Here is a 26,854-nt window from a genome sequence, read left to right as displayed (position 1 = left end):
TCATTTACAAGTGATGCATGATTGAATTTGGGAGTGGGGAAAAAGTTGAGACCTTTGGAAAGAACTGATATTTCTGTGGGGCTAAGGCTTCTGGAGAAAGGTTCATGACCATTTTCTGGGTCTGTTTAGGTTCTGGATTCTTTGTGGTTGTGGGAGGAAGCTTTCTGAGGGTGGGATAAATGTAGTAGATTTACAAGACAGGGTTTATCGGCTAAGTGGGCATGTGGTGGAGGTTTAGAGTTTGTTATTGAGGTGGCGGAGAGTGATACGTGAAGGTGGGAGTAGGAAGTGTGCAGAGTGGAGAGTTTTTTTGAGTTGGCATTGTGCATGTTGCTCTAGTTCCTGGAGGGCAAGAATTTCAATGTGTGTTATGGGTTCCAGGAATTTGGGATTGAATAGCAGGAGAATCTTGCAGATGGAGAGAAGATATTGCACGGAGATTTGGGCTTGGTTGATGTGGTTTTACAGGACTATGTAGGTGAGGGCTAAGGATTGGCAGAATCTGAACATATGGAGGTCATTTTGGAAGGAGGGATGACAGCTGGAGATGGCTAACTTGGTGAGGCCATATGGGGGATTCCATGAACCAAGCAATAATGCAGGAACAGTATGTTGAACACTACCTTTGCAGCACATAATTATCCTACCAACCCTGACAAAAACAAATCTCCCATGCCTAACCCTTCTGATCTCCCACCACCTTCCAAAGTCTCACCGTCTAGCCACAGAGGAGCAAACCCCATATAACTCAGTAGCACCCAGGTCTGGAGCAACTGAACTACAGTTTCCACCAGGGTTTTGACACCTCTCATTGTGCGCTGAAATGAGAAATGTCCTGCCCATCATCCTTCCCACCCCTCTTACCTATGTAATATACTCATCCATCCCTACACAACCACTGTTCCCAAACCCTTACTTCATGGCTCATATCCCTGTAATAGGCCTAGATGCAAGACCTGTCTCATACATCCTCCCACTACCACCTACTCCAGACCAATTACAAACATCACCTATCCCATCAAAGACAGGTCATGTGATCTAAAAACTGAGCTGCAACCACTATGCTGCATTCTATGTGGACATGACAACCAACAAGCTGTCTGTCCACATGAATGGCCACCGACAAACTGTGGCCAAGAAGCAACTGGGTCACTGTGTTGTTGAACACACTGCCCAACATGATATCCTTCATTTCAATGACTGCTTCACAGCCTGTGCCAAATGGATCCTTCCCACCAACCTCAGTTTTTCCGAACTGCGCAGATAGGAACTTTCCGTGCAATATGTCCTACCTTCCTGTAATCCTCCTGGTCTCAATCTTTGTTAGTCATTGTCTTCAACCATCCAGCCCCTTCCCTGTTCCCATTGCAGCAGTACACAGCCCTCATTCCACAATCACACACATTCTTTTTACTTCTTTCCTTTTCTGCTATCCCCCTCCACCCCCTCTCCCCTGACCTGTCCCCTGTGTTCCGTCTAACCTCCAAACTGCACAAAGCTGCCTTACACTCTCTCCACCTTGTCCCTGCATGCTCTCCAGCAGCACTTCACTGTCCCCCACCGCTAACCTACTATCTTTCTTCCTCCCTGCCCAACCTCCTCCTTACCCCTACCCAGTCACCACTCCATCATGCACTGGTGCTGCTGCTCACAGTGTGGCTTCGGTTGCCAGACACTGCAGTCGTGTGTGTGAAATTCTTTTGTGTGTGTGTGTGTGTGTGTGTGTGTGTGTGTGTGTGTGTGTGCGTGCACATGTGTGTGTGTGTGTGTGTGTGTGTGTGTGTGTGTGTGTGTGTGTGTGTGTTGCCTAGATTTGACAAAGGGCTTACTGGCCGAAAGCTTATTTGTGACAGTCTTTTTGTTGTGTCTATCTGCGACTCAGCATCTCTGCTATATGGTGAGTAGCAACTTTCCTTTTCATAATATTGGTACATTCCATCCTGGATTTTCCATTGTTTGCGTCAAAAATGTATGTTTTATAATAGATTTTTTTTTGCCTTATGTAATAAAACAAATTGCAACAAATCTTCTGTCATTGATACAATTCTGATTGTGCAAGTTTTCATACAAACTGAATTAAATGTTTATCTTTGAACAAAGATGTTTGTGTGGATGTGTGTTACTGCATAAAAAACTTCTGAGGTGAACAGGTTTTTAATTTCTGATCCCAGAGCTATTGAGAAGGCAATTATACAACAATGTTGTAAGGAAAGTAAATTTGCATGAATTAATAGTCGAAAGGTACATTTACATGGCACAGAAGTGTAAATAATGTCCTCAACAAAGTAGACAAAGTTACTCAAAATGTGTGAGGAAAATATATTGATTGTTTATAGAAACTGGTCTGGGTGGTAAAAATCTCTTTAATTCTTCAAATGCACTCTTCTGTCCACATGAATTTCACACTTTTCCTTAACAACTATGTGAGTACTTGTGCTATTTCACCAAACCCTTTCACAAATTTCCTGCTGCAATTTGCGATCCCCAAAGAAGATTGTAGTTCCTTAAATGGCTTAGGCACTGGGACCTCCCATGTAGCTAGCACAAGACTCAGATCTGTCATTACTCTGTCTTTACTAATTACAGGGCCCAAGTACCCTACCTCTCCTAATGCAAAATGGACCTTCTCTGTGCTCAACAACAGATGCACAGCCCTCAATCTCTTTCTTCAGACGCTGTTTATTGTGCTCCATGTCTTTTGTTAATTCAGTGGTACTGTCTAAGTAAAGTAGATACTGGCTTGGTTTCAAACCTCCAAACTCACCACCTAAAACTGAAATGTTGTAGGTGCATTTTTCAATCCAAAGGTCATTCTCTTGAGCTGATAGTGCCCCATGGTACCAAAAATGCTCTTTGGTGTGTCTTCAGAAACAACATCCAATTGACAGTAACCACTGTTTAAATCCATGATCAAAAAGAAATTACATTGTCCCAGATTATTGATGGCTATGATAATGTTGGGGATGGGGTATGAATCTGTTATGGTCTTGCTGTTCAAGTGATGGTAATCATAGCAGGACCTGTATTGTCTAGAACAATCCACAGAGTTTTTGGTACAACCATGACTCCTGCATCCCACATACTACTACTCTCTTCTATTATCCCATCAGTTAACTACTTGTTAGTAAAATCTTCCATAATCAGCTGAAAATGCCTTTGTGTGCAATATGGTTTCTGATACATCGGTGCCATTTGGTATCAAGTCACAGGCATTTCTTACAACAGACACTATGGGGAAAAAATTCAAAAGACAATTCTTCCATTCACCCTCTCTCTCTCTACTCCCTTGAGATGCTCCACTTTCATACTATTGGAGTCTTAACTGTGGTTCAGGGTTGCTTGTGGTCCACACTCCTTGTGCACCACCCATCCTCATCTGGATCATCCAAACTTGTTATCAACATCCCCCTCTTTATCTTCACTTCTCCATCTATCTTGCTGGATCTAATACATCATTCTTTTCTAGAAGTTTTAGAACATGTAACTTACACACAAGTAGATATAGCTTCACAGTCACTAAAGTGCCTTCCCGGTACCACCTGGCACTTAATCATTTGAATCAAGTATTAGTGCAATTGTATGTGGTTCAACTGGTTTGTCTAATATGCTAGACAACCCTCACAACATTTCTATACTGGCAACAGCTTCCCCTAGCTGGTATGTCATTCTACTAAGTTCTACTGTATGTTGACAAAAGTCAGTTACAGCACAATGTTGATACAAAAAGACAAATCCCAGGATTATACTACAGTCTTCGCTTACATGCAGTAATCTCTCTACACCGCTTAAAGCAAACAGTCCCTACATGAAAATCTATGTCCATTGGAGGCAGTCACTTCAGCCTTCATGCTCAATCATAGCACATTACTGCCGTGAACCATACTAACGGCCACGAGGAGCAATAGACCTGTGCGAGCCTGCCACGGTTTGCCTGTTACAAGTTTTCACTGTACTTGTGAGACTTGTGTGAGTCACAGACAATCCAGTGGTGTTTCTTACAGAGCTATAATGATGAAAGAGGACATTCTGTGAATGTTAGTAGATGTGATGTATGTTCTCTGGATGGACCTGGATCAAGCCAGGGTATTTCCTGCTAGAAGAAGTTACACGTACTAGCTGAATTTTGTTAGGAATTTGTGTACATTTCACTTTAGATGAACAAGGTCCGCATGATAATGTTATCTGATTTTCCTGAAGTGTACTCATGTAGCCATGTCACACAAGAGTGCTCAAGATATATTTTCAGGCCTCTATTATTTTCTGAACAGTCATGGGTTAAAGCTAGTGGTATATTATGAGAGTAAGCAGTTTATTTGCAAATGTTATTATGAATGCGGTCTTTTGTGTGCTCATAACAAATATGCTTAGGGAGTAAGTGAGCCAGAAATGCTCTGCTTTGTCTGTTTAAGACTTCCTAGGAAATGTATGATCTGTATTTGTTAGTGTAAATAAATCATTGTCTACCAGATATTGTGAACGCCTGATTTAAATTATTAAGTCATTACATAAGTTGAATTAATAAGTAATGCATTTTTTGAAGAGCCATCAGGTCCACTGATTGAAAGTTTATCAAAGAGCCTCTAGCTATTAAAGTCTTAATTTGCGAAAGTGCCTTCTTCTCTAATGGACAAACAATATTATGATGGTGCACTGTAATTTTTCATTATCTATGCTTTGTTTTTATGTGTCTGATGCCAAATTTATTAACATTTAATTCAAAGTTTTAGAAAACACAATTAATGACAGATAGCCAAGACATGGGATGTGCTCATTGCAAACTATAAAAACTGTTACATATCTTTTGCTCACAGTATAATTTAAGTTAACTCAGCTCAAAATAAATTTGAAAAGCTCAGTCATGGACAAAGGTCACTTTAAAAAATTAAATAAAATGGACGATATTTTTTTTTAATGGAATTAGAAAATGTGTTCCTTCGACTTTATTGAGATCTGAATGATATTTACAATGTACTGAAGGTACTGTCTACCCGATTTCAACTGTGGACATTGTGGAAACAATAATCATAATATTTTCCACTTTATGTTATCTTATATTTTCAAAAAAAATTGCTTAATTATGTTAAAAAGATATGAGAAAAAAACAGGAAATGTATTTGACAGAAAAGATGTTTATTACTGCTATTTTTAATTACAGATAGTGGCTGAAACAGATATGTGTGATCCTCTGATCTAACTCAGTGTGAAAGAGAGGGATGCAAAGTGCTACTCATACACAAGAGAAGCACAACACGCATGAAAATACTATGTGCAAAAGTGTCACACATTCAAAATCTACAACAGTTTCAAACAGCAATAAAGACACAATCAGGGACAAGTGTGTGAAAATGCGTGCGTTGGAACTATGGCTGTTCAACAATGTTAGTGGGGAAGACTTTATTAGCCTTTCACATGTTTTTACTTCTTGGCACTCGCCCAACTCATATGACTATTCCCTGCTTCTGCAATGTTTCTGAACAAGACAGCATGGAAATGCAAAGCTCAAAATATTATGAAGATGAAATAATGAATTCATCAAATCAATACTGGTGCCAAGTATGGGACAGTGAGAGTACAAGAGAGTTTGGCTTCTTTGAGAACTGTCTCTCATCATATACAAGGTATATTGAATGAGAAGTGTGGTCTTACCTCAAGTAAAGAAAGCTATTGTCCTAAAAGAGTGTTCTATGATGTGCGATCTTTGGACTGACAATTATCGCATGTACATTATCTGACTGTCACATCCTAGTATTATTGTAGACTCTGAGGACAGGTCTGAACTGAGAATTAATGTGCTCCTGACAATGAAGTTTCTCGCCATTTCAAAAACAAGTGAAAATATTCTTAGAGAGTTACGAGAAAAATTGCCTGAGACAGATATATCTCCTCTGGATCTAAACAAATGAAATTTGTGGTGGATCATGGGCTGAACATGAGAAAGCTCTTCAACACCATAAATGTGTGCCATGCAGAGTGCACTATATACACACAGCATTAAGACACTGAATGACAAGTTCCTTAGTGAAGAATTGCCTGATGTTTATGAATCCATCCAGGCAGTGCGCAGAACTGAACGATATGTATGAAATCCTCTGATTTGATGGCAAGTTTGGAAAAAACATTACATCAAGATGTTGAACTGATGAAACAGCATCTACCTGATGTTAGATTCATTTCATTCACCAAAAAATGAATTTGAGAATTTTGAGAATTTAAAAAAAAAAAAAAAGAAATCCTATGCATTCCCACTAGTAGTGCTGCAAGCAAAAGAAATTTTAGCAGTACAGACTTAATTGTATGAAACAAGCATTGCTTGTATCAATCCAAAATGTATCTACGACATTTTATTAATTCATAATAATAAGAGGGACAAGGAAACTGTTTAATAAAAACAGTCGGATCATAGGAGATGGAACACACCTAATATGTGTAAACGATCTCCACTTGTATACTATAAATATAACATACAGGTTTGTATTCAGAAGTTTCTGTTACCAATAGATGTTTGCTTTCTAGACATATAGATATATTATATTCCGTATTACATTATCTTCAACCTATACCTCATTTACTGATTTCATTTGATCATTTACTACTCAAGTAGTTTTAATCTTATTTTTCATTTAAGTATAAAGAATGTTATTTCTTCCATTAAACAGCCATGAAATAACTTCATAAATTGAGTTTGATTATAGCAGAGAAAATTTTTACTTCTTGGCACTTGCTCAACTCATATGACTATTCCTTGCTTCTGTAATGTTTCTGAACAAGACAGCATGGAAATGCAAAGCTCAAAATATTATGAAGATGAAATAATGAATTCATCAAATCTGTACACATCATACATGCAGTTCTCATTGCAGACCTTTGATTACCACACCTGGCCGATTTCCCCATCCACTATCAATATGACTCAGCTGCCTCACTCATGAGTACCTGCGCTCGATCCATGAGTTTCTTGCTGTCCCATTCCCAAGCAGCTGCCATTCTCATGAGTAACGAGCGAGCTTAAAGCACATACTGACCAACATCCATCAACCCTAACAGTGTCACATCATTATCCACATGACAGGTGCCACTGCCTCTGACCCACCAAGACTCTCCTGACAACCCACACACACATCCCTATGTCCCATAAAAGCTTGTACTCCTTACCTCTTACAACAGCTGTTACTGCATGCTCCATCTCACCTCAAGTATTTGTTGCAGCTAAGTAAATGGGAATGCCTTTAGATGGTCTTTGTGTTTCCCCTTCTGTTTAATGACTGCTTATCGCCTCCTCATCCACCCCTACACCCATTACCAAAATTCTGCTAGTGATACCTTCAATTCCCTTTGTTTTCCTGTGGCTGGCGACACTGCCTCTATAATTGCCCCTTCCACTCATGCCTGTAACACTTAATTTTCACCAAAAATATCCCACGTCTATCTCATATCCATGTTGATATGTCAATTTCATTGCATTCCAGGCTTCTTGAAATTACTGCAACCAGTCATCTGGATGCAGTAGTTTCAAGAAACCTTTATTCATCGCAGTCGCAGTGTTCCCCAGCCATAATGGATAAATGTTTCATTGCTTTCCATCACTAACCTAACAGCAGAATGCAGATCTTTTGGTGCACTGTGTGCACCCCATGATATGTCCAATGGCAACACCTTCATAAGAGCATTGAGCACCCTCTGCTCAGCTTCTTGCAACAAAATTGCATTTGCTGCATTACTCTGCCCCAACTTGTTCATGCGTTCATTTCATTTCCTTATCCTTTCTGGAAAATCTTTCACAATTTCCGCATGCCTTTTTGTAGTAATGTTCAACTGCTTCCAAGAATGCCTCACACTCTTCTGTTTCTTGCATCTTTATAAAGCCCTTCTCCAGTGATTCCAAGTTTGCTGCATTCTTTAATGCGTCTGTAAGCCTCACATACATTTTCACTTCTCCCACTAGTCACTATCTGTTACAACTGACTTTTGGTCCAATCAGCCATTTCTGACAATGTTTTAAGGAATTCTAAGAATGACCACACTTCCTCAGATGATGTTCCAGTAAAGGGAACAACTAATCCTGCATAAGCTGGATCCACCTCATGGTGTGGTACTTGAAACAATGCTAACTATTCATCCTGAGCTGTCAACTGCTCATGTTACTGCATATTATCTGATGTCAGTTGCCTACCTTTTCTGACAATATCTGTACTAATGTAATCCTTCTGTACTGCTTCTGGCTCTGGGACATCTTGTGTCTCTCAGTCTGCCAATGCAACACCCTTATTTTCCATTACACAAAATAATACAACAAGGAATCACAACTCCAAAAAATCATCATAAACTACTCTGTATGTTGTTTCTTGAAACACATAGACTCTCTACAGTGCCGTACAATATGACCATAAAAATGACCTGTACAACAGGTTAGAGGCACTGACTCAGTATGGCTCAGTATGTCCAAGCAAGTTACAGTGTGTACACCTTACAGACACTAAATACTGCTCTCTACAATTACCCTTAAAATTTAGAATTTATTCACCTTCAAGCATTTTGCTTGTTATTGGTAAATATTCACATATAAATCTAAGAGACATGAGGTGCATAAAATTTCATTGTATTTCCATCAATGTCAGATAAGGCAATCCTAAAAAAAATGTAATCTTTAAATTATGAAGACAGTCATGCCTCCCTTCCATGTCTGTTACAACCTCCAAAACACTACCAAATGTTTTCTCACTTACCATATTGTGTTGGTACTTTAGGTTGTGCTGAGTGAAGATTATGACAAAAATTCTAAAACCAAATTATGGTATCCCAGTGCAGGGAGGGGTGGCTATGAGCCAGGATGGTGTGAGTGGGTGATGGAGAAGAGATGTGAGTGCAGGAGGCTCCAGAGAAAACAGCTACAAATGAAACAAGTTCTTTATTGAAGCATCTGTGCTACATAGTGCACCAGGCCAGTGGCCAGCTAGCCACTGAAATCTGCTACGCTGGCTGCTTGCATGCCGCTCAATGCTGACACAGGTTCTCCACTGAACACTGGCGGCCTTGTTACTCAGCTCAGCAGCATGGTCCTAATGCCAACTGTGTGTGTACCAAATGATGGTGTATCTACTCCACAGTAGTGGATGCCCATCATGATAAGACATCCATCCTGTGATAGTGAATGACGACTGGTGTGCCCAGGTAGTGAACTGCTGCCCCCTGGGCAGGAGGCAGCCACATTGCTGTAGTTATTCTGGGATGGCCAGTTGCATCATAGCACTAAGTCTGGGGGGAACATAGTGTGTTGTGCTGTTACCCTGCCATGGCCTTGAACTTATGACTTCTGCTGGCAGGTCCATGTGACAGCCTCATCCAGTACAGACCCATCACCAACTGGTTAGACTGTGAGACTGAGAATAATATCATTACAAATCATCCAGTACTTTCAGTCGGCATCTGTTGTGTATAAGCACCACTACTCATGTTGTATCCTAAAACACCACTGCCACTGTTAGTGAGGAATCTGCCTTGCCGCTTGCTGCACAAGTCTGTGCAGCACTAGCTAGCCTGCCTTGCAACATTGTGTCGGGCTTTCTGAGTTATTACAATGAGAACATCCTCCTCTCACCTGCTGTCAGTGGTGCTGCAATTCATCATTCAGGCTCATGCCAATATGCGTATATATGGTTGGTACATTGCAGTATTAAGTCTTGTCTTAACTAAACAAACTAGCAACACCCCTAACTTTGCATTGTAGCCCCACATATCTACGTGTTGGCAACTTGGCTCACACAGTGCTAAATTAGTTTGTGGGCTACTGCATATGATTAAAGTTTGGAAACAATGTTAAGTTATTGAATATTAACTCCAAATTTTAGTATAGCTGACATAATTCAGGCAGCACATGCCGGGAAAGTTCTCAGGAAGCATAACTTAATTGACAATCATCATCATAGTTCAGCCAACTTGCATGAAATATTAATAAGTGATATACACAAACCTTCCTCATGAATCAGTTTATCTGTTAGTGAAGATCATATCAAAATCCCTACAGTAGTTCCTGGGATTAAACTTCATAAACAGACAGACAAGGCAGGGGCTTTAATTTATAATTTGTAGTCACATATTTGAAATGTATATTGTTTGGTTGAGTCCCCATCAAATTAGCATTGAATTTCACTCATGGTCCAAGATGTGGGTATGAGGTTCATTAATGATGGGGCACCAGCACATTTTGTTGCTGATATACAATGACATGTAACATGGCAATATGGTCAAAAATTGATAGGGTGAGCAGGATCTGTACCTCGGCCTCCAAGGTAACATGACCACAAATCACTAGAGTTTTGTGTTTGGAGTCATCTCACAAGTGAAGGATACAGTACTCAAGCTGATACTGTTGAAGAACTGGAGCAGTGAATTTTACAGTCTTGTCAATATTTATGAGATAATCCAAGGCCATTTAAAAGAATCTGTAACTCACTGATAGACAAGTGTAGTAGTGCATCCAAATGTGAGGAGGACATGTGGGACACTTTCTTAAACAGATGCAAGTCTACAGTAAACTGTAACATATCATGTGCTGAAGAAGTATTGTATTTCTTGTTAAAGTAAGTCATGGGTGAAATTTGAACCTAATTAGGTGGGGACCTAATCAAAACATTTACATTTCAAATACATTTCACCAACTAGTGCAAAATTTATACTTAAGTCCGTAGGAGCTTGCAACGCCACATTAGCAATTATCTTGCAAATGGCTCATCTGCAGACTAATGTTTACTTAAATGTTTTTAGTTCAATTATCCCTATACTTTCACCTAATTAACTCTCATTATTATATATCCTCTGTAGAATAAATAACTTCTCATAATGGATGTCACAATGTTTAAAATGTGACACTGGCACAAATATAAATTAAGAGCACTCCTTCCCCCTCATGTTATGAGATTTAGACCCCCCTGGGTGCACCATGAAGTTATTTATGTTCTAAACTAAAAACAGGTTTTCCTTACCCATAATTTCCTACACATACAGGAAGTCCAGAACAGCTGATGAACAAGTTGAGGGAACTGCTTCTCTATCAGGCAGAAATAATCAGCCTTTGCAACAGATCAGTCAAAAACAGGAATACCAAATTTTGGATTCAGTGACTTACTTGCAATTTTTTTTACTGAATGAGTACTTATTTGTGTGAAAAAAGGACCAGAAAAGGAGGGGATTGATAAAGAAAAGGCGTTCAGTGGGTAATTTATGGCCTGATGAGAATTATCACTTATCATTGCTGGTATAAGAATAAAGGAAAGTGCAGTTTACTATATAATACTAGTAAAGTTTCCTGTATTCTGACTTGAGGTGTTGCATTTTGAAAGATGCGTAAACAGAGGAAACAAATAAAGTTCTGAATTGTTGTGCTTTGAGAGTCTATTTTCCCTTCAGCTTCTGATATCCCATATACAACACATTATCATGCTCTACGAAGACATAAAATTCTTCATTCCTTTCAGAAGGTTTTTCAGATGAGATCTGGAGATTAACATGCAGTTCATTCCTTATCATTCCCTCCACAAAACATTTCAGCTTTACATGACATTGGAGTTGAATGGCTGTAACTGACAAAGTTGCATAAATCTAGGTACAGAAAACAGATTGATTCAAAATTAGGATATTCAAGCAGAACTACAGAATTAAATCTCACAAAAGTTTCTATCTTTTCCAATTTTTAACTTATCTTTTTAGTAATAAGTACCATTAAATTATTTTACGCTTTCTTCCTTGAATTATTGAACATATATCAGAGTTCTACATGTGATGACAGCACTACTGAATTTAAAAGTGCCATTCTATTCTGCCTTAAGATACTTCTCATAAAGACATTTTATGTATATTCAAAATAGTAAAATTATTGTAAAAACAGCAATATTCCAGAATGAGATTTTCACTCTGCAGCAGAGTGTGTGCTGATATGAAACTTCCTGGCAGATTAAACCTGTGTGCCGGACCGAGACTCGAACTCGGGACCTTTGAAAATGTCCCGAGTTCAAGTCTCACTCCGGCACACAGTTTTAATCTGCCAGGAAGTTTCAACAGCAATATTGTTCATTGAATTTTCACTATTATCTAATGACAATGCAACTTTTAGAAATGACATCATTTGACACTTTAAGCTACTGCTCAGTTTATTCTTTATTGAGCGAATGGTTTTGGTCGAAGACCATTATCAAAAAAAGATTTTTGTTAACATCAAGAGTTACGTATACATTGTCAAAAATAAAATATTTATAAATAACGGTAAGATATGTAGATGTAGATATGTGGAGGGATACTAAATATTATATTTTTGACATTGTTCAGTTAAGAAAAATCTGTGCTAGGTAATGCTCTTTGGCCAAAACCGGTCACAGAATGACAAATAAATTGAACAGCAGTTTAAGGTGCTATTTCATGTCATTTCTACAAATTATAGAAGCTGTATAATACTATCAACAAAAAAAGGAAATACAACTGTTTTTGCAATACTGATAAATCTATCCAGCAAGGCTGTGCTCTAAAATTTTTTTGACTGTCAGTGCACATCTCAAGTTACTAATGATCATTTTATCCATGGAGGACATTGTGAACCCCATACTCCTTAATGATTGTTGGTGAAATATACAATGAGTCACAAATTGTTATTCTGTTACTGTGACTATTTGCATTATTCATCAACAGTAATGTTTATGTTAATTTTATCTAAAAGTATATAATTCAAATTTTAGGTCCATGTTCTAAGTGAAGAAAGAAGAGGACCCATCATAGAAGCAGTGATAAGCCGTATGAAAATAATAGAAGAAACACTTAATTATAAGAAACCTGAGATCAGTCACAAATGTCTCCCATTTCCTGTTCGTTTCATAGCAGTATCTGCTACGCTCCCCAATATTGAAGACATTGCTACATGGCTTGGCAAGTTTGAGAATCCTGCAAAATATTTCAAAATAAGTGAAGAACATCGTCCAGTAAAATTACATAAAATTGTGCTAGGCTATAACTGTCCTCAAAATATGTCCCAGTTTCGATTCGATATATCACTAAGCTACAAGTTAAAGCCACTTCTGCTCCAGTACTCAGATGGTAAGCCTACACTCATCTTTTGTAGCACAAGAAAAGGAGTCATTCAGACAACAGACACACTTTGTCAGCAGTTAACATTTCATTTTAATGTTAGTCAAAGAGAGCATATAATTAAAGCAATTTCAAATATAAAGGAAAATAAATTAAAAGAATGTGTTAACTGTGGAGTGGGCTTCCATCATGCGGGCATGGATCTTAATGATCGTTATGTCATAGAAACACTATTTCGAAGTGGTTACCTTCCTGTACTAGTTGCTACATCAACATTAGCACTTGGCGTAAACTTACCAGCCCATCTAGTGATTGTCAAGTCAACACAGCATTATATGGGAGGAGTGTATGCAAATTATTCAGACAGCCAAGTACTTCAAATGATTGGCCGTGCTGGAAGGCCACAGTATGATACAGAAGCAACAGCAATAATAATGACAAAAGAAAATGAAAAAGAGAAATATGAAAAACTTATTGAAGGCAAGGATTTAATAGAAAGCAACCTACACCGACATTTAAAAGAACATATTAATTCAGAAGTAGTTCTTCGTACAATTACAGAGACAGCTGTTGCTATGAATTGGATGCGTTCCACTTTCCTTTATGTACGTGCAATAAGAAACCCACAGTATTATGGAATCCCTACACACTTTACAAAAAAAGGCATAGAAAACAAACTGCAGGAAATGTGTCTGCGAGAACTTAATGCACTAGCAACAAATCACCTGGTGAAAATGGATGTTTTTGATGTACAACCAACAGAAACAGGACGCCTAATGGCACGTTATTACATAGCATTTGAAACAATGAAGATCTTTAGCACAATGACAGGAGAAGAAAACTTATCACTGATGCTTCAGCATGTGACAAGCTGTTCAGAATTTTCTGTGTTCCAGTTGCGGACAAGTGACAAAAAATGTTTGAATTCCCTCAATAAAGTGGGTTTACGCTATCCTCTAAAAGGCCGTATAAAGACAAAAGAAATGAAAGTAAATTGTCTTATACAGGCAGCTTTTGGATGTCTCACGGTAGAAGACCCATCTCTGCACCAAGAAATGATTCATATTATACGAATTGGTCAACGTATAACTAAATGCCTGGTACATTGTATGTTGCTAAAATCTTGCTACAGAGGTGTTCTAAATTCTATAGTTTTAGCAAAATGTTTCCACTGTCGCTTATGGGAAAACTCCCCTTATGTCTCTAGGCAGTTAGATCGAATTGGTCCTGTTTTATCAGAATTATTGGTGGTGACTGGGAAAAAATCTTTCAAAGATATTGCTGATTCCAATCCAAGAGATTTGGAGAGAATATTAAATCGGCCACCACCAATGGGAAACAAACTTCAGGAATCTGCAATGCATTTACCAGAATATCAAATAAAAATAAAATCAACTGTCTTCAACTACACTTATTATATTGAAATAGAGCTTTCAATTTGTAACAGTGAAGCGATAAGGACTGCAAATACAGCAGGTCCTAATCATGGTCCTTGTGTGATAATAGGCGATTCAAACAACAAACTTCACATTTTTAGGAGACTCAAAGATGTGCATATCATTGACAGTGAACAAAGATGGACATTAAAGATAGAAGAAAAAGTTAAAGATGTGTTTGTACATGTTATTAGTGAATACTGGGTGGGTATAGATGTACGTACAACCATACAACTGTTAAAGATTTCAGAAACCCCATTAGCTGAACCAGATCTGACAGTTAATAAAGAAAGAAATAGTGATTATAAGTGCACTAAAAATATTCCTGAAACAGTACAAGAAAACATGGCACAAGAAAGTAAGAAACGGCGTCCTTCATTCTTAGATTTCAAAGCAGCTACAGATCATTTTTTGCAGACAACTGGTGGCAAAAGATTTCGGCTCGAAAATGACAAGCCTAACTGTTCTCTAGAACTGTTTCTGCATACTCCTCTGAAAGAGAAACAACTATTTCCAACTAACTCTAAGAAAGGGCCAGAGAAAACAATACAGATTTATGAAACTGATAAGCCATGTTGTAGACCAATAAAATTGAGTCAAACAATTTCTAATCAAGCATTTTTACAATTGCAGAAGCAGTTCAGAAAACCTGCACTTAATTACAGCAAAAAGGCTCGCATGGTCCATGAAATACTTTTTAACAACAATACACATTTACATGCTTCTGATCAAGGACAACAATATTCCATAGACAGTTGCTCTTCCACGGCACAGCAAGAACCCATGATAGTCAAAATCAATCCCAAAAAGTATGGTAATCAGTTGATAAACAGTAACATGTCCGAAGGTTCTTCAGTGAGTCAAGCTAGCTGCAAGGAAGACTCCAGCATTGTTTCTGTTGTAACAAGTAACGTTAAAATGCTAAATTGCTTCTACAGAGGGAGTGGTTCAACTGATGATACGCCAAAAAAAATAGCGGAAAAAATATTTCAGTTACCAGAAAGAGAACATTCACACTGCATTATACATCAAAACCAAATTAACACTCATGAAAAGCCATTGCAGGAGAAAGTAACTGCAGCAGCACCAAAAGATGATGCAAAAGAAATAACTGCCCTGAATCAAGTCTACAACCAGTCTCTCAAAATAAAAAATAACAACTGCAATTCTAGCAAATACTGCTCTTCAGTGGACAGCTCACTTCAAATTTCCTTTGATTTAGGCATTGAACAGATTCTAGACAGTAATTTTGAAATTTTGATGGCTGAAACAATTGCCAATAATGAAAATTAATAAAATCACATGCATTAACTTTTATCCCTATGTAAACTAGCAATGAGTAAGAGCAATACACTTTCTACTGGGTAGAATTACATAATGTTTGCATTGGAAACCTGTGCATCACAAGAATATGTAAGGAAGAAACTCAGAGAAACACATGTTGTATGCAAATTAGTCATGCCCAAGCAAATCAGAAAAGGGTACTTCTTACAGTTCAGAATCAACTGATGAACAAATGATATCAGCTACGCAAACCACTGGGAAAAATTAGGTATGTAGAATAAGTTGACAAGAATGATTATTAAGAGCAACTGATTATATGATGAGAGTACCACTACATAATCAATTGAAAATGTGAATACTCTAGGTCTTTCCAAGACGTTTGAATTACTTTACAGCACATCTGAAGATCACCAATGTAGAAATAGCAGTTATGAAAATACTTTACCTGAATTATCAGGAGAGTTAAGCAGATGCTAGTAATATGAAACATTTTCAGTATTAGTTCATAACAGAATCTTTTGAAACTAAATCAAGTTTCTGCTTGCCATGTGCCAACAGATGTCATATTTATAGTAGTTGTGTGTGTATTTAATGTAATACAATCCTATTAAATGCTATTATCACAGATTCAGCTGTACAGTTCTTTTAAATAAAATGATAATATTAATTTTAAAAACAGATTTTTTGGCAACACTGCCATTTTTACTTCTGCCAATAGAAGAGTTACATATATTCTGTGCTAAACTTCAAATCTTTTATTAGGAAATATTGTAGCTTCTTTTGTTGGTGTAGAATTTGTACTTAACAGAATAACAGAAATTTTTGAGCCCTGAAAGATTGTTTCTTTAAACAAAAGAAGAAGCTATGGAATTACTGAATTAATTACTTACTTCCTTCTTAAATTTGGGAAACTAACAAGCAGTCTGCTGACAAGTTTGCTTATTAAGAGCATAAATGTGAATGTTTACTTGATGTGTTATGGGGACTGTTAAATACAGAAGGATTTTGAAAAGAAATGGTTATGTGATTTCATTATCACAGTGCTTTCCTGCAGGTGGTGAAGAAATTAGATATAGCTGTGAGTGGCACTGCATAGCAGGACCACAAGTTGAAGGAGAGGCATGAGTGAAGAATGAGACGATTTAAAGGTGAAAGTAATTACAAACATGCCACTGCAGATCACATTCACTGCATTGGTGCACTGTTTACATACTATCCAGCAATGAATATCAGTGGTAACATTCCAAGCTGCAGAAATATATAAAAATATATACATATAATCCAGATAAATTCAGTGAGCACTCTCCTAAACTGAAACTATCCAAATTCAAATTCATTTACTCATTTCTATCAATATCTCACTATTTTTATCAAGCGGTAATTTTGCAATGCTTCTTTCACTGTGTTACTGGGTCTGTACCACTCTCATACACCACATGTTCTTTAGAAACTCCAAAGAGTGATACAGTAATCTACTATTATACTTTCCATACAATTTGAATGGAAAACACACTATCAAGTCACCTTCTTATGGCTATCTATTAGATGTTATCTCTACAGTATCCAGCTCATTAGCAGCATGTATCTGGAGAAGTAGTTCCCAAAGATAATTAAGTGGTTATCTGTATGCTTTGGTGGATCAGTGGTGAATTCAAAGGTCTCAAGTTCAATCTTCAGTCAGTCCTAGAATATTTACCTGTCCCTTGTCACTTCTTTCACCTTTGGCAATGTTTGTAAATGTGAAAAAATAGCTAGTTGCACCATGGCTTGGAGACCTCATTGAACTGTAGGTGCCCCTATAACAGACAAGGTAAGTCAGGTCAAAGGTTGGAAGGAAGACAATATAATGTGGCACACCAAGAAAGACTACTGAAGTGATGGATACCATATTCAGTAAACCACCCAATTCACATTCTGTACCTTAACATGTATGTTCTAATATCATGAATTTGTTGATTCATTTCTGTTGATTACTAGCAAACCTATCACCATTTGCTGCTCTCTAAGTTAATTCTTTTGTCAGATGTGTAAAAGCTCATTTAATCAGACGTGTAATGTTACTATATTTGTCGTTCAAAGATTATCTCAGACAAAAACAAACAGACAACTTAAAAATGGCCACTGCTGTAACAAAAAAAAAAAAAAAAAAAAAAATGGTTCAAATGGCTCTGAGCACTATGGGACTCAACTGCTGAGGTCATTAGTCCCCTAGAACTTAGAACTAGTTAAACCTAACTGACCTAAGGACATCACAAACATCCATGTCCGAGGCAGGATTCGAACCTGCAACCGTAGCGGTCTTGCGGTTCCAGACTGCAGCGCCTTTAACCGCACGGCCACTTCGGCCGGCTGCTGTAACACCTTGTAAATGTTAGTAAAACTAGAAATGGATTAGTTATGTTATTAACTAAGACTTATAGTCTACACAATGTTAAAACTGCTTATTTTATAAGTTTCAGACATAATTATCAAATGCTTTGTTATTTTTTAGCGATCAAACTGTTAGCATTTCATCATGCGTGCCACAATGTGACCTAACTGAAACAGAATTAATTTTTGTGTGACTTCAAATTTGTTAACATAATAACAGAGTTTCAGGGAGAGCATAAGGGAACAACTGACAGGAATGGGGGAAAGAAATACAGTAGAAGACGAATGGGTAGCTTTGAGGGGTGAAGTAGTGAAGGCAGCAGAGGATCAAGTAGGTAAAAAGATGATGGCTAGTAGAAATCCTTGGGTAACAGAAGAAATATTGAATTTAATTGATGAAAGGAGAAAATACAAAAATGCAGTAAAAGAAGCAGGCAAAAAGGAATACAAACGTCTCAAAAATGAGATCGACAGGAAGTGCAAAATGGCTAAGCAGGAATGGCTAGAGGACAAATGTAAAGACGTAGAGGCTTATCTCACTAGGGTTAAGATAGATACTGCCTACAGGAAAATTAATGAGACCTTTGGAGAAAAGAGAACCACTTGTATGAATATCAAGAGCTCAGATGGAAACCCAGTTCTACACAAAGAAGGAAAAGCAGAAAGGTGGAAGGTGTATATAGAGGGCCTATACAAGGGCAATGTACTTGAGAACAATATTATGGAAATGGAAGAGGATGTAGATGAAGATGAAATGGGAGATATGATACTGCGTGAAGAGTTTGACAGAGCACTGATAGACCTAAGTCAAAACAAGGCCCCAGCAGTAGACAACATTCCATTAAAACTACTGACAGCCTTGGGAGAGCCAGTCCTGACAGGTCTGGTGAGCAAGATGTGAAATACCCACAGACGTCAAGAAGAATATAATAATTCCAATCCCAAAGAAAGCAGGTGTTGACAGATGTGAAAATTACTGAACTATCAGTTTAATAAGTCACAGCTGCAAAATACTAACGCAAATTCTTTACAGACAATGGAAAAACTGGTAGAAGCTGACCTCGGGGAAGATCAGTTTGGATTCCATAGAAATATTGGAACACATGAGGCAATACTGACCCTAAGACTTATCTTAGAAGATAGATTAAGGACAGGCAAACCTATGTTTCTAGCATTTGTAGACTTAGAGAAAGCTTTTGACAATGTTGACTGGAATACTCTCTTTCAAATTCTGAAGGTCGCAGGGGTAAAATACAGGGAGCAAAAGGCTATTTACAATTTGTACAAAAACCAGGTGGCAGTTATAAAAGTCGGGGGACATGAAAGGGAAGCAGTGGTTGGGAAGGCAGTGAGACAGGGTTGTAGCCTCTCCCTGATGTTATTCAATCTGTATATTGAGCAATCAGTAAAGGAAACAAAAAACAAAAAAAACAAAAAAAAAAAACAAAAAAATCGGAGTAGGTATTAAAATCTATGGAGGAGAAATAAAAACTTTGAGGTTCACCAGAGACATTATAATTCTGTCAGAGACTTGGAAGAGCAGTTGATCGGAATGGACAGTGTCTTGAAAAGAGGATATAAGATGAATGTCAGCAAAAGCAAAATGAGGATAATGGAATGTAGTCGAATCAAGTCGGGTGATGCTAAGGGAATTAGATTAGGAAATGAGACACTTAAAGTAGTAAAGGAGTTTTGCTATTTGGAGAGCAAAATAACTGATGATGGTCAAAGTAGAGAGGATATAAAATGGAGACTGGCAATGGCAAGGAAAGTGTTTCTGAAGAAGAGAAATTTGTTAACATCGAGTATAGATTTAAGTGTCAGGAAGTCATTTCTGAAAGTATTTGTATGGAGTGTAGCAATGTACGGAAGTGAAACATGGACGATAAATAATTAGGACAAGAAGAGAATAGAAGCTTTTGAAATGTGGTGCTACAGAATAATGCTGAAGATTAGATGGCTACATCACATAACTAATGAGGAGGTATTGAATAGAATTGGGAAGAAGAGTTTGCAGCACAATGAAAAAATTACCAAATATTCATTAAAATGCAAGTGAACATTAAATTACTGTGCTTATCATTCCATTAGTTTCTTGCAAAAAGCATCTCACATAACAAAAACCTGGAAAATGCTATTCTGTCATGAAATGTTGCTCGCCACTATTGTTGATATCTGAACAACAAATGAAAGGGAAGTGTTATTACTTATTATTCTAACTTAACTGCTGCTATACTTCATTTACAGCATTACATGCTCTGTATAGATTATGCAAAAGGAGTGCATACAGAGTTATAATTTTGTATTTTCTAAGTGAACTGGAAGCAAGTAAAATGTTGCATGTACCACCTCCAGCAAGACAGTGCCCAATAAGGCACTGCGGTGTTCAGACCAACCCACCAGTTGATGATGGGTTCATTACATTCTTTTTACCTGTATGCATTAACTGGTCACTGTCATTGCAAAGGAGAATAATTTTTCAAAGTCTGTGAACCATTTAGTGTGTCTTCATTGTCTGACTGGAGGAAACAACCTAGAATCAGTCATCAGCTGTCAACTTTGATATTAATCTACAAATCCCAGTATTTTTCTTCAAAGTCCTGTTTTTAGCAAGGGTCATGGCTAAGAAACCATGAATTTGCTGAAGTTCCATATATAACAAGCTTCTTTGAACTGTTGTAGTAGACATGAGGCTGATAGCTCCCTGCATCTTTTGGACAGTGAGCTTGTTCTGTTGTAGCAGTCAGATTTGCCACTGTAATTAACTTTTGTCTTGGGTTTTATTGGTACACAGAACTTCAGTTATTGTCAATGCTGCATTACAATCGCAAACCAGACTGCTACAACAGAACAAGCTCACTGTCCAAAAGATGCAGGGAAATATCAGCCTTATGTCAATGACAACAGTTCAAAGAACCTTATTATAGATGGAACTTCAGGAAATTCATGGTTTCTTAGCCACGACCCATCCTAAAAACAGGGCTTTGAAGAAAAATACCTGGATTTGTACATTAATATCAAAGTTGACTGCTGATGATTGATGTTGGGTTGTCTCCTCCAGTCAGTCATGTATACTGCTTCAAAAAACAGATAGATGTCAATGGATCTCAAGAAACATAAATGATACTTTGCAATCACTGCCTGAGAACATGAATGATAAGGGCAGTATTATAATCTGGGCAATATTCTTCTGGCAGTTTATAGAAACATTAATCCATACAGAAGGTATTATAGATAATTTTCATAAGAAATCTGTCCTCTGACATCATGACCAACTGTTCATTAAGAGTGTCTTTCCCTGGAATGGATAAATATTTGAGTTGTCATGTGAGTAGAAAAAAATGGTTCAAATGGCTCTGAGCACTATGGGACTTAACAGCTGTGGTCATCAGTCCCCTAGAACTTAGAACTACTTAAACCTAACTAACCTAAGGACATCACACACATCCATGCCCGAGGCAGGATTCGAACCTGCGACCGTAGCAGTCGCACGGTTCCGGACTGCGCGCCTAGAACTGCGAGACCACCGAGGCCAGCCATGTGCGTAGAGATTTCCCCAAATGGCTTGAAGTGTATTACTGCTTTTCTAAAGCTAAGGGGATGAATGCATACAATATAGCTGCAGGTAACTAGAAGATTGAAATTCTCTAGATAACTATCTTTTTTTAAAAATAAATTTTAGCTTTGCCAAATCTGGGGGGGGGGGGGTCTTTCACCATGTACCTACACAATTGCCCCACACTGTACATTGACACGGTATGGAGAGACGTACAGTGTTTTTGCTTGTACCTATTTATATTTGCATTTGCCGATAGGGGTCTATGCCCTTTATTTGTTGGCTTCTCCCTTATTTAATGGAATGGGTATGTCAGCTTATCCTATGTATGCTAAAGTTCTACAAGAAATTGGAAGATTATATACATAATAGGATAGTTCTTTACATATTTTAATTTAGCATTCTGACAATAATGTTCAGTTTAATTCATCCTTGCTGCCAGATTTTGCACTTGTGGAGTAGTAGCTTTGATGGCTAAGCATGAGTCGCTAACAGTCAACATTCTAGTTGCTACCGATGCATGTCTGTGCACTTGTTTTCTTAGTGTCAATTTCATATTGAGTGTCACACCTTCACCTGAGTATTGCATATTAAAGAATTGCCATGGCATTTGTCTTCATTCTGGGCACAGTGGGTGGGTGTTTATTGTTCAAAATCTGATGCTTTGGCAGAAGATCTCCCTTCTTACAGCCCAGGTGTCTTTATTACCCATCATACTTGCATTTCAGCAGAGAGAATCCTGGCCAACATCATCCATTGATGAGGTAAGTATTGTCTCAAACAACTGTAGTTCACTTATTAATGTATCAGGCATTGTGAAACACAATATTCAGAGATTACTTTGCTGCACATGTATGTTAATGTCACCACACTTCACCGTTCACTTTGCTGAAAGACACATATAGCCATCCAAATATTGTACAAATTGCTTGTCTTAAAGTTCATCCCTTTACATGGAGTTTGGTTTCCAATGAAAATTCATATAAGTATTGAATTACAACAATATACATAACATGACAACTTATATACCTATGGCTGATATTCCATCCATTGCTTACATTACGAACATAAATTTCTTAAATTTTAAAACATTATAAATTTTTCATTAGCTGTGTTCTGATACTACAGTTTGTTTGTTAGTTTTTTTTAACTTATCTTTGTTCATATCACATATACAAATTAATTACATAACATATTATTGTGATACAATTCAAGCATATGATACATTTATACTTCATTTTATAGAATCTTTTTGTTGTGCCTATCGCTACTCAGCATCTCCACTATATGGTGAGTAGCAACTTTCCTTCTCTGGTATTGTTACATTCCATCCTGGATTTTCCATTGTTTCATTTTATAGACAGACTTTTATCATTTATTGGAGCTCATTTCTTCCTTATGTAGAGGAGGGAAAAAAACATTCAAAATAGGACTAAAGCATTACGTATTGCTGGCCTAACTATGCTTGGCACCACCTCCTTTGTTTGGGAGGGAAGGAAAGAAGTACTCATCTGCTGGTTCAAGGATTTATGAGGAAATGTTACTCGTACAGTCATGGGCTAGTTGCTAAGGAACTTTTATTTCATGGAAATGATGTGCACTGACTCATTCATGTACTTTCATGTTGTTTCTTCCTGTGCTAGTGCTGTTTCTTCAGTTTACTGGTAGCTTAGTGTTAAGTATGAAGAAGTTTCAGCCATCATAGACTTATCTTTCTCAAATACCTGGAAATGTCATTATCTAAGCTTTCATGTGACATGATAAAAATTAACTGGCTTTTGTAAAATCACATGCTTAAATGTTTATGTGTACTCTGCAGTGAATAGGTACTGGTAAATGTCAAAGAGATACACTGCAACGATTCATATTTTCATTTTTCAGTTGCCTCATGACCTTTGTATAAATATCTATATAACTAAATTGTTTATTCAAGGTACGGCCATTTCTTCATTTGGTACGTGCTACTCTTGACATAATTCTCTTCTTCTGTGTAGCGACAATGCACTGGTCAATAAAAGAAAAAAAACTTAAAACTAATTGCACTGCATAGCTCAGTGGCCACTGATACATCTGGCCATTACATTCACCTGCAGATATTTCCATATTCTGTTTAAATTTATAGACATTCATTTATTCTGTTACCCCTCATGATTACTTACCCTAAAAAGAAAATTATTTGACATTTCTTATGGTATTTTGTCATTATTTCTTAGCTTACACATCACATATATTTTTTCATAATGCTTCCTTTTGCTTGTAAATATGTTGTATATTGCTTAGTATTTAATTAAATCTCTGTGTACATATATCAATAGGTTCCGTAGTTCTTATACACAGGTCAATGCCTCCTCTTCTCCTACTGACATCAGCGCATATTGTTGAGCACACACAGCTGAACCATAAGCTAATTTTGTTTATACTTTTGCTTCACATGAAGCAGTGTATTACTTCCCATTCCTGTTGATTTTATGCTTACATTTACAAATCAAAAGAATTACATATACATATACACATTACTTTACCTTAAAATTCACTCCAGAAGAAAAAAATTACACTTAGAGTTATGTACACTATGTACATTTATTTTGTGATAGAAAGAAAAAAATGCTACCTAACTTCATCTTTCTATAAAAGCTGTTATATCTTTGTGAGGTTGGAGACCCTTGCCTCTCCCTGTTTTATCAAAGGCTAATCAGTACATCCCAGGGTATAGTATTTTGAAAATTATATATGGTCCTGAAAGAGTAATTGCCACTTCTTATTCAGTTTACCAAAGTTTGTCAATTTAGGGAGTGTCCCTAAGAGGACTTGTTGCCCTTCAAAAAATTGTGTAACATGTTTCAGTTTCTTATTTTTAATTTTCTTCCTATATTCAGCCCTGTTTTCTAGTGTAATTATGGCTTGCTTGATTTTGTCTTGTAGTGCCATTTCGGTAATGTGTACTTTTGGCATGGGCGACTCCCACTCATTCCGTTTGTCTGGAACATCAAATCATTAGGTGTGAAAGCTGTTGAAGAATGTGGAATGTTATTGACAACTTGCATGAAAGGAGTTATGCACTTATATATTTTGACACATTGGACTATTTTCAGTTATTCAAAACGACAGTCACAATTGCATTAGTTTATTTTGCCGACAACCGGTTTCAACCCACGATGGGGTCATCTTCAGGGCATTTAACACTGTAAAGTTATAATATTAGTAAGTAATCATGTACATAATCTACAAGCAATTAGTCAAAGTTACATAAATAAATAAATTTTTATACTCATTTGATCGCTCGCTGGAGTCATCACCCTGCCTGTGCACGTTTGGTAACTACGCATGGTTGGCTCTCTGCACAAGCTTAAATAACGGCCAATAACATGTGGGCAGATGGTAACACCCTCCATGGTGACCAATGGTAATTACATGCTTAAGCAAGAAATTGTAAACTTTAAAGTTTGTTCCTGTTGTAATGTGAAATATAACAAATAACTAATTAAACCTCGAGAAATTTACAATTAGTTAAAACTGAGGTGACTGTTGTTCCATTCATTTTTCACATCATTTGTGGATAGAGCAGAGCCCTCCATCTTTTGTGGTAGGGACGCTGTTGCCATGGGCAATAGTATATATCAAGTGCCCTCTAGCCTGTGTGGTTGGGACGTTGTTGTCATGATAGCCGCTTCGTATAAGTTCTCTGCTGTAATACCGTCTTTGCGTGGTGTTCATTGTTATGGCTATGGCATACCATAACTATTCTTCCGACATGTTATTGTCAATCCATGCGGTCTTGTGCTGCGGCATTATCTTTGTACAGCTTGTGTTGTCGTGGTGTGTTCTGGCTGCTATCCATAAAAGTTGTTCCTAGTAATTAGTAAAACACTTCAAAATCAGTGTATTCTCCATTATAAAATTAACATATTAGAAAAAGAAGTATATCAAGTGCCTCTTAGCCTATTTTTCTAGGATTCCGTCGTCATAGTAGCCTCCTCATATATGTTGTCTGCTGTAGCACGGCATTCTACATCATAGCATTGGTGTACCACAATCCTCCCTTCCTCATGCTGCTGTCGAGCGACATAAGTTGTTGTATTATGGATACTCACCCAAAAAGTTGTTTCTGAATTATATATTAATATTTTAGGACTTATGTAAGGAAATCTTTAAAACATTGTAGGTCTTCATTATCAAATTAAAACACTATAGTAAAAAGTAGTATCCATATACATCGTCATACACTATTAACATAACTGAGAAGGATAAGCAGTATCGTCATGAACTAATACAGCAGACGACTTATACAAAGCAGCTACCATGACGACAGCATCCCAACCACACAGGCTAGAGGGCGCTTGATATATACTATCGCCCATGGCAACGGTGTCCCTACCACAAAAGATAAGAGGGCGCTGCTCTATTCACAAATGATGCAAAAAATGAATGGGACAACAGTCACCTCAATTTTAACTAATTGTAAATTTCTCGAGGTTTACTTAGTTATTTATTATTTATTATATTTTACATTACAACAGGAACAAACTTTAAAGTTTACGATTTCTTGCTTAAGCATGTAACTACCGTTGGTCACCGTGGAGGGTGTTACCATCTGCCCACGAGTTGTTGGCCATTATTGAAGCTCATTCAGAGAGCCAACCATGCATCTAGAGGGTTGGATCCACTCCTTCGAAAACATCTGATTGCAAAGCCTGGGCTACTCTCAGGGTGGAATCTCCGTCTTCAAAGATTGTTGCTGTTGCTGTGTCTGTCTGTCTGTCTGTCTGTCTGTCCGCCTGTCCGCCAATCGCTGCTGTAGCTGTTCGTCCATCCGCCTGCCTGCCTGCCTGCTTGCCGCCCATCGTTGTCGTTGCTGCCTGCTGTCCATCCGTCTGTTTGTTGTCATCCATCACCGCCGCCGCTGCCTGCCTGCTGTCCGTCCGTCGCTGTCCGACCGACATCGTCCATTGCTACCACTGCCTGCCGTCCATCCATCGCCGTCCAACATCCATCGCCACTGCCGCTGCCACCTCCGCCTGCTGGCCATCCGTCCATCCATTGCTGTTTGTCCACCATGAGTACTCCCACCTCCACTGTCATCTACACCTCCCCCTCCCCCTCTTCCACAGTCACTTCCTGGAGTGCCGCCCCTGGCCTTCCT

At 37.8% G+C, this 26,854-nt stretch overlaps 1 protein-coding gene across 1 annotated transcript in view; it reads left to right on the top strand.

Annotated features, from left to right (window-relative positions):
• LOC124563030 (probable ATP-dependent DNA helicase HFM1) overlaps positions 1 to 26,854 on the top strand; it is an 82,889-nt gene that overhangs the window by 47,165 nt on the left and 8,870 nt on the right. The window contains exon 5 of the mRNA XM_047130963.1: positions 12,723 to 15,411. Coding sequence (XP_046986919.1) covers positions 12,723 to 15,411 — 2,689 coding nt within the window. The remainder of the gene's footprint in view (positions 1 to 12,722; positions 15,412 to 26,854) is intronic.

The sequence above is a fragment of the Schistocerca americana genome, chromosome 1, assembly GCF_021461395.2.
Source record: "Schistocerca americana isolate TAMUIC-IGC-003095 chromosome 1, iqSchAmer2.1, whole genome shotgun sequence".
Taxonomy (NCBI): domain Eukaryota; kingdom Metazoa; phylum Arthropoda; class Insecta; order Orthoptera; family Acrididae; genus Schistocerca; species Schistocerca americana.
The sequence above is the reverse complement of the archived record's forward strand: the minus strand, read 5'-3'. Positions and strand labels throughout refer to the sequence as shown.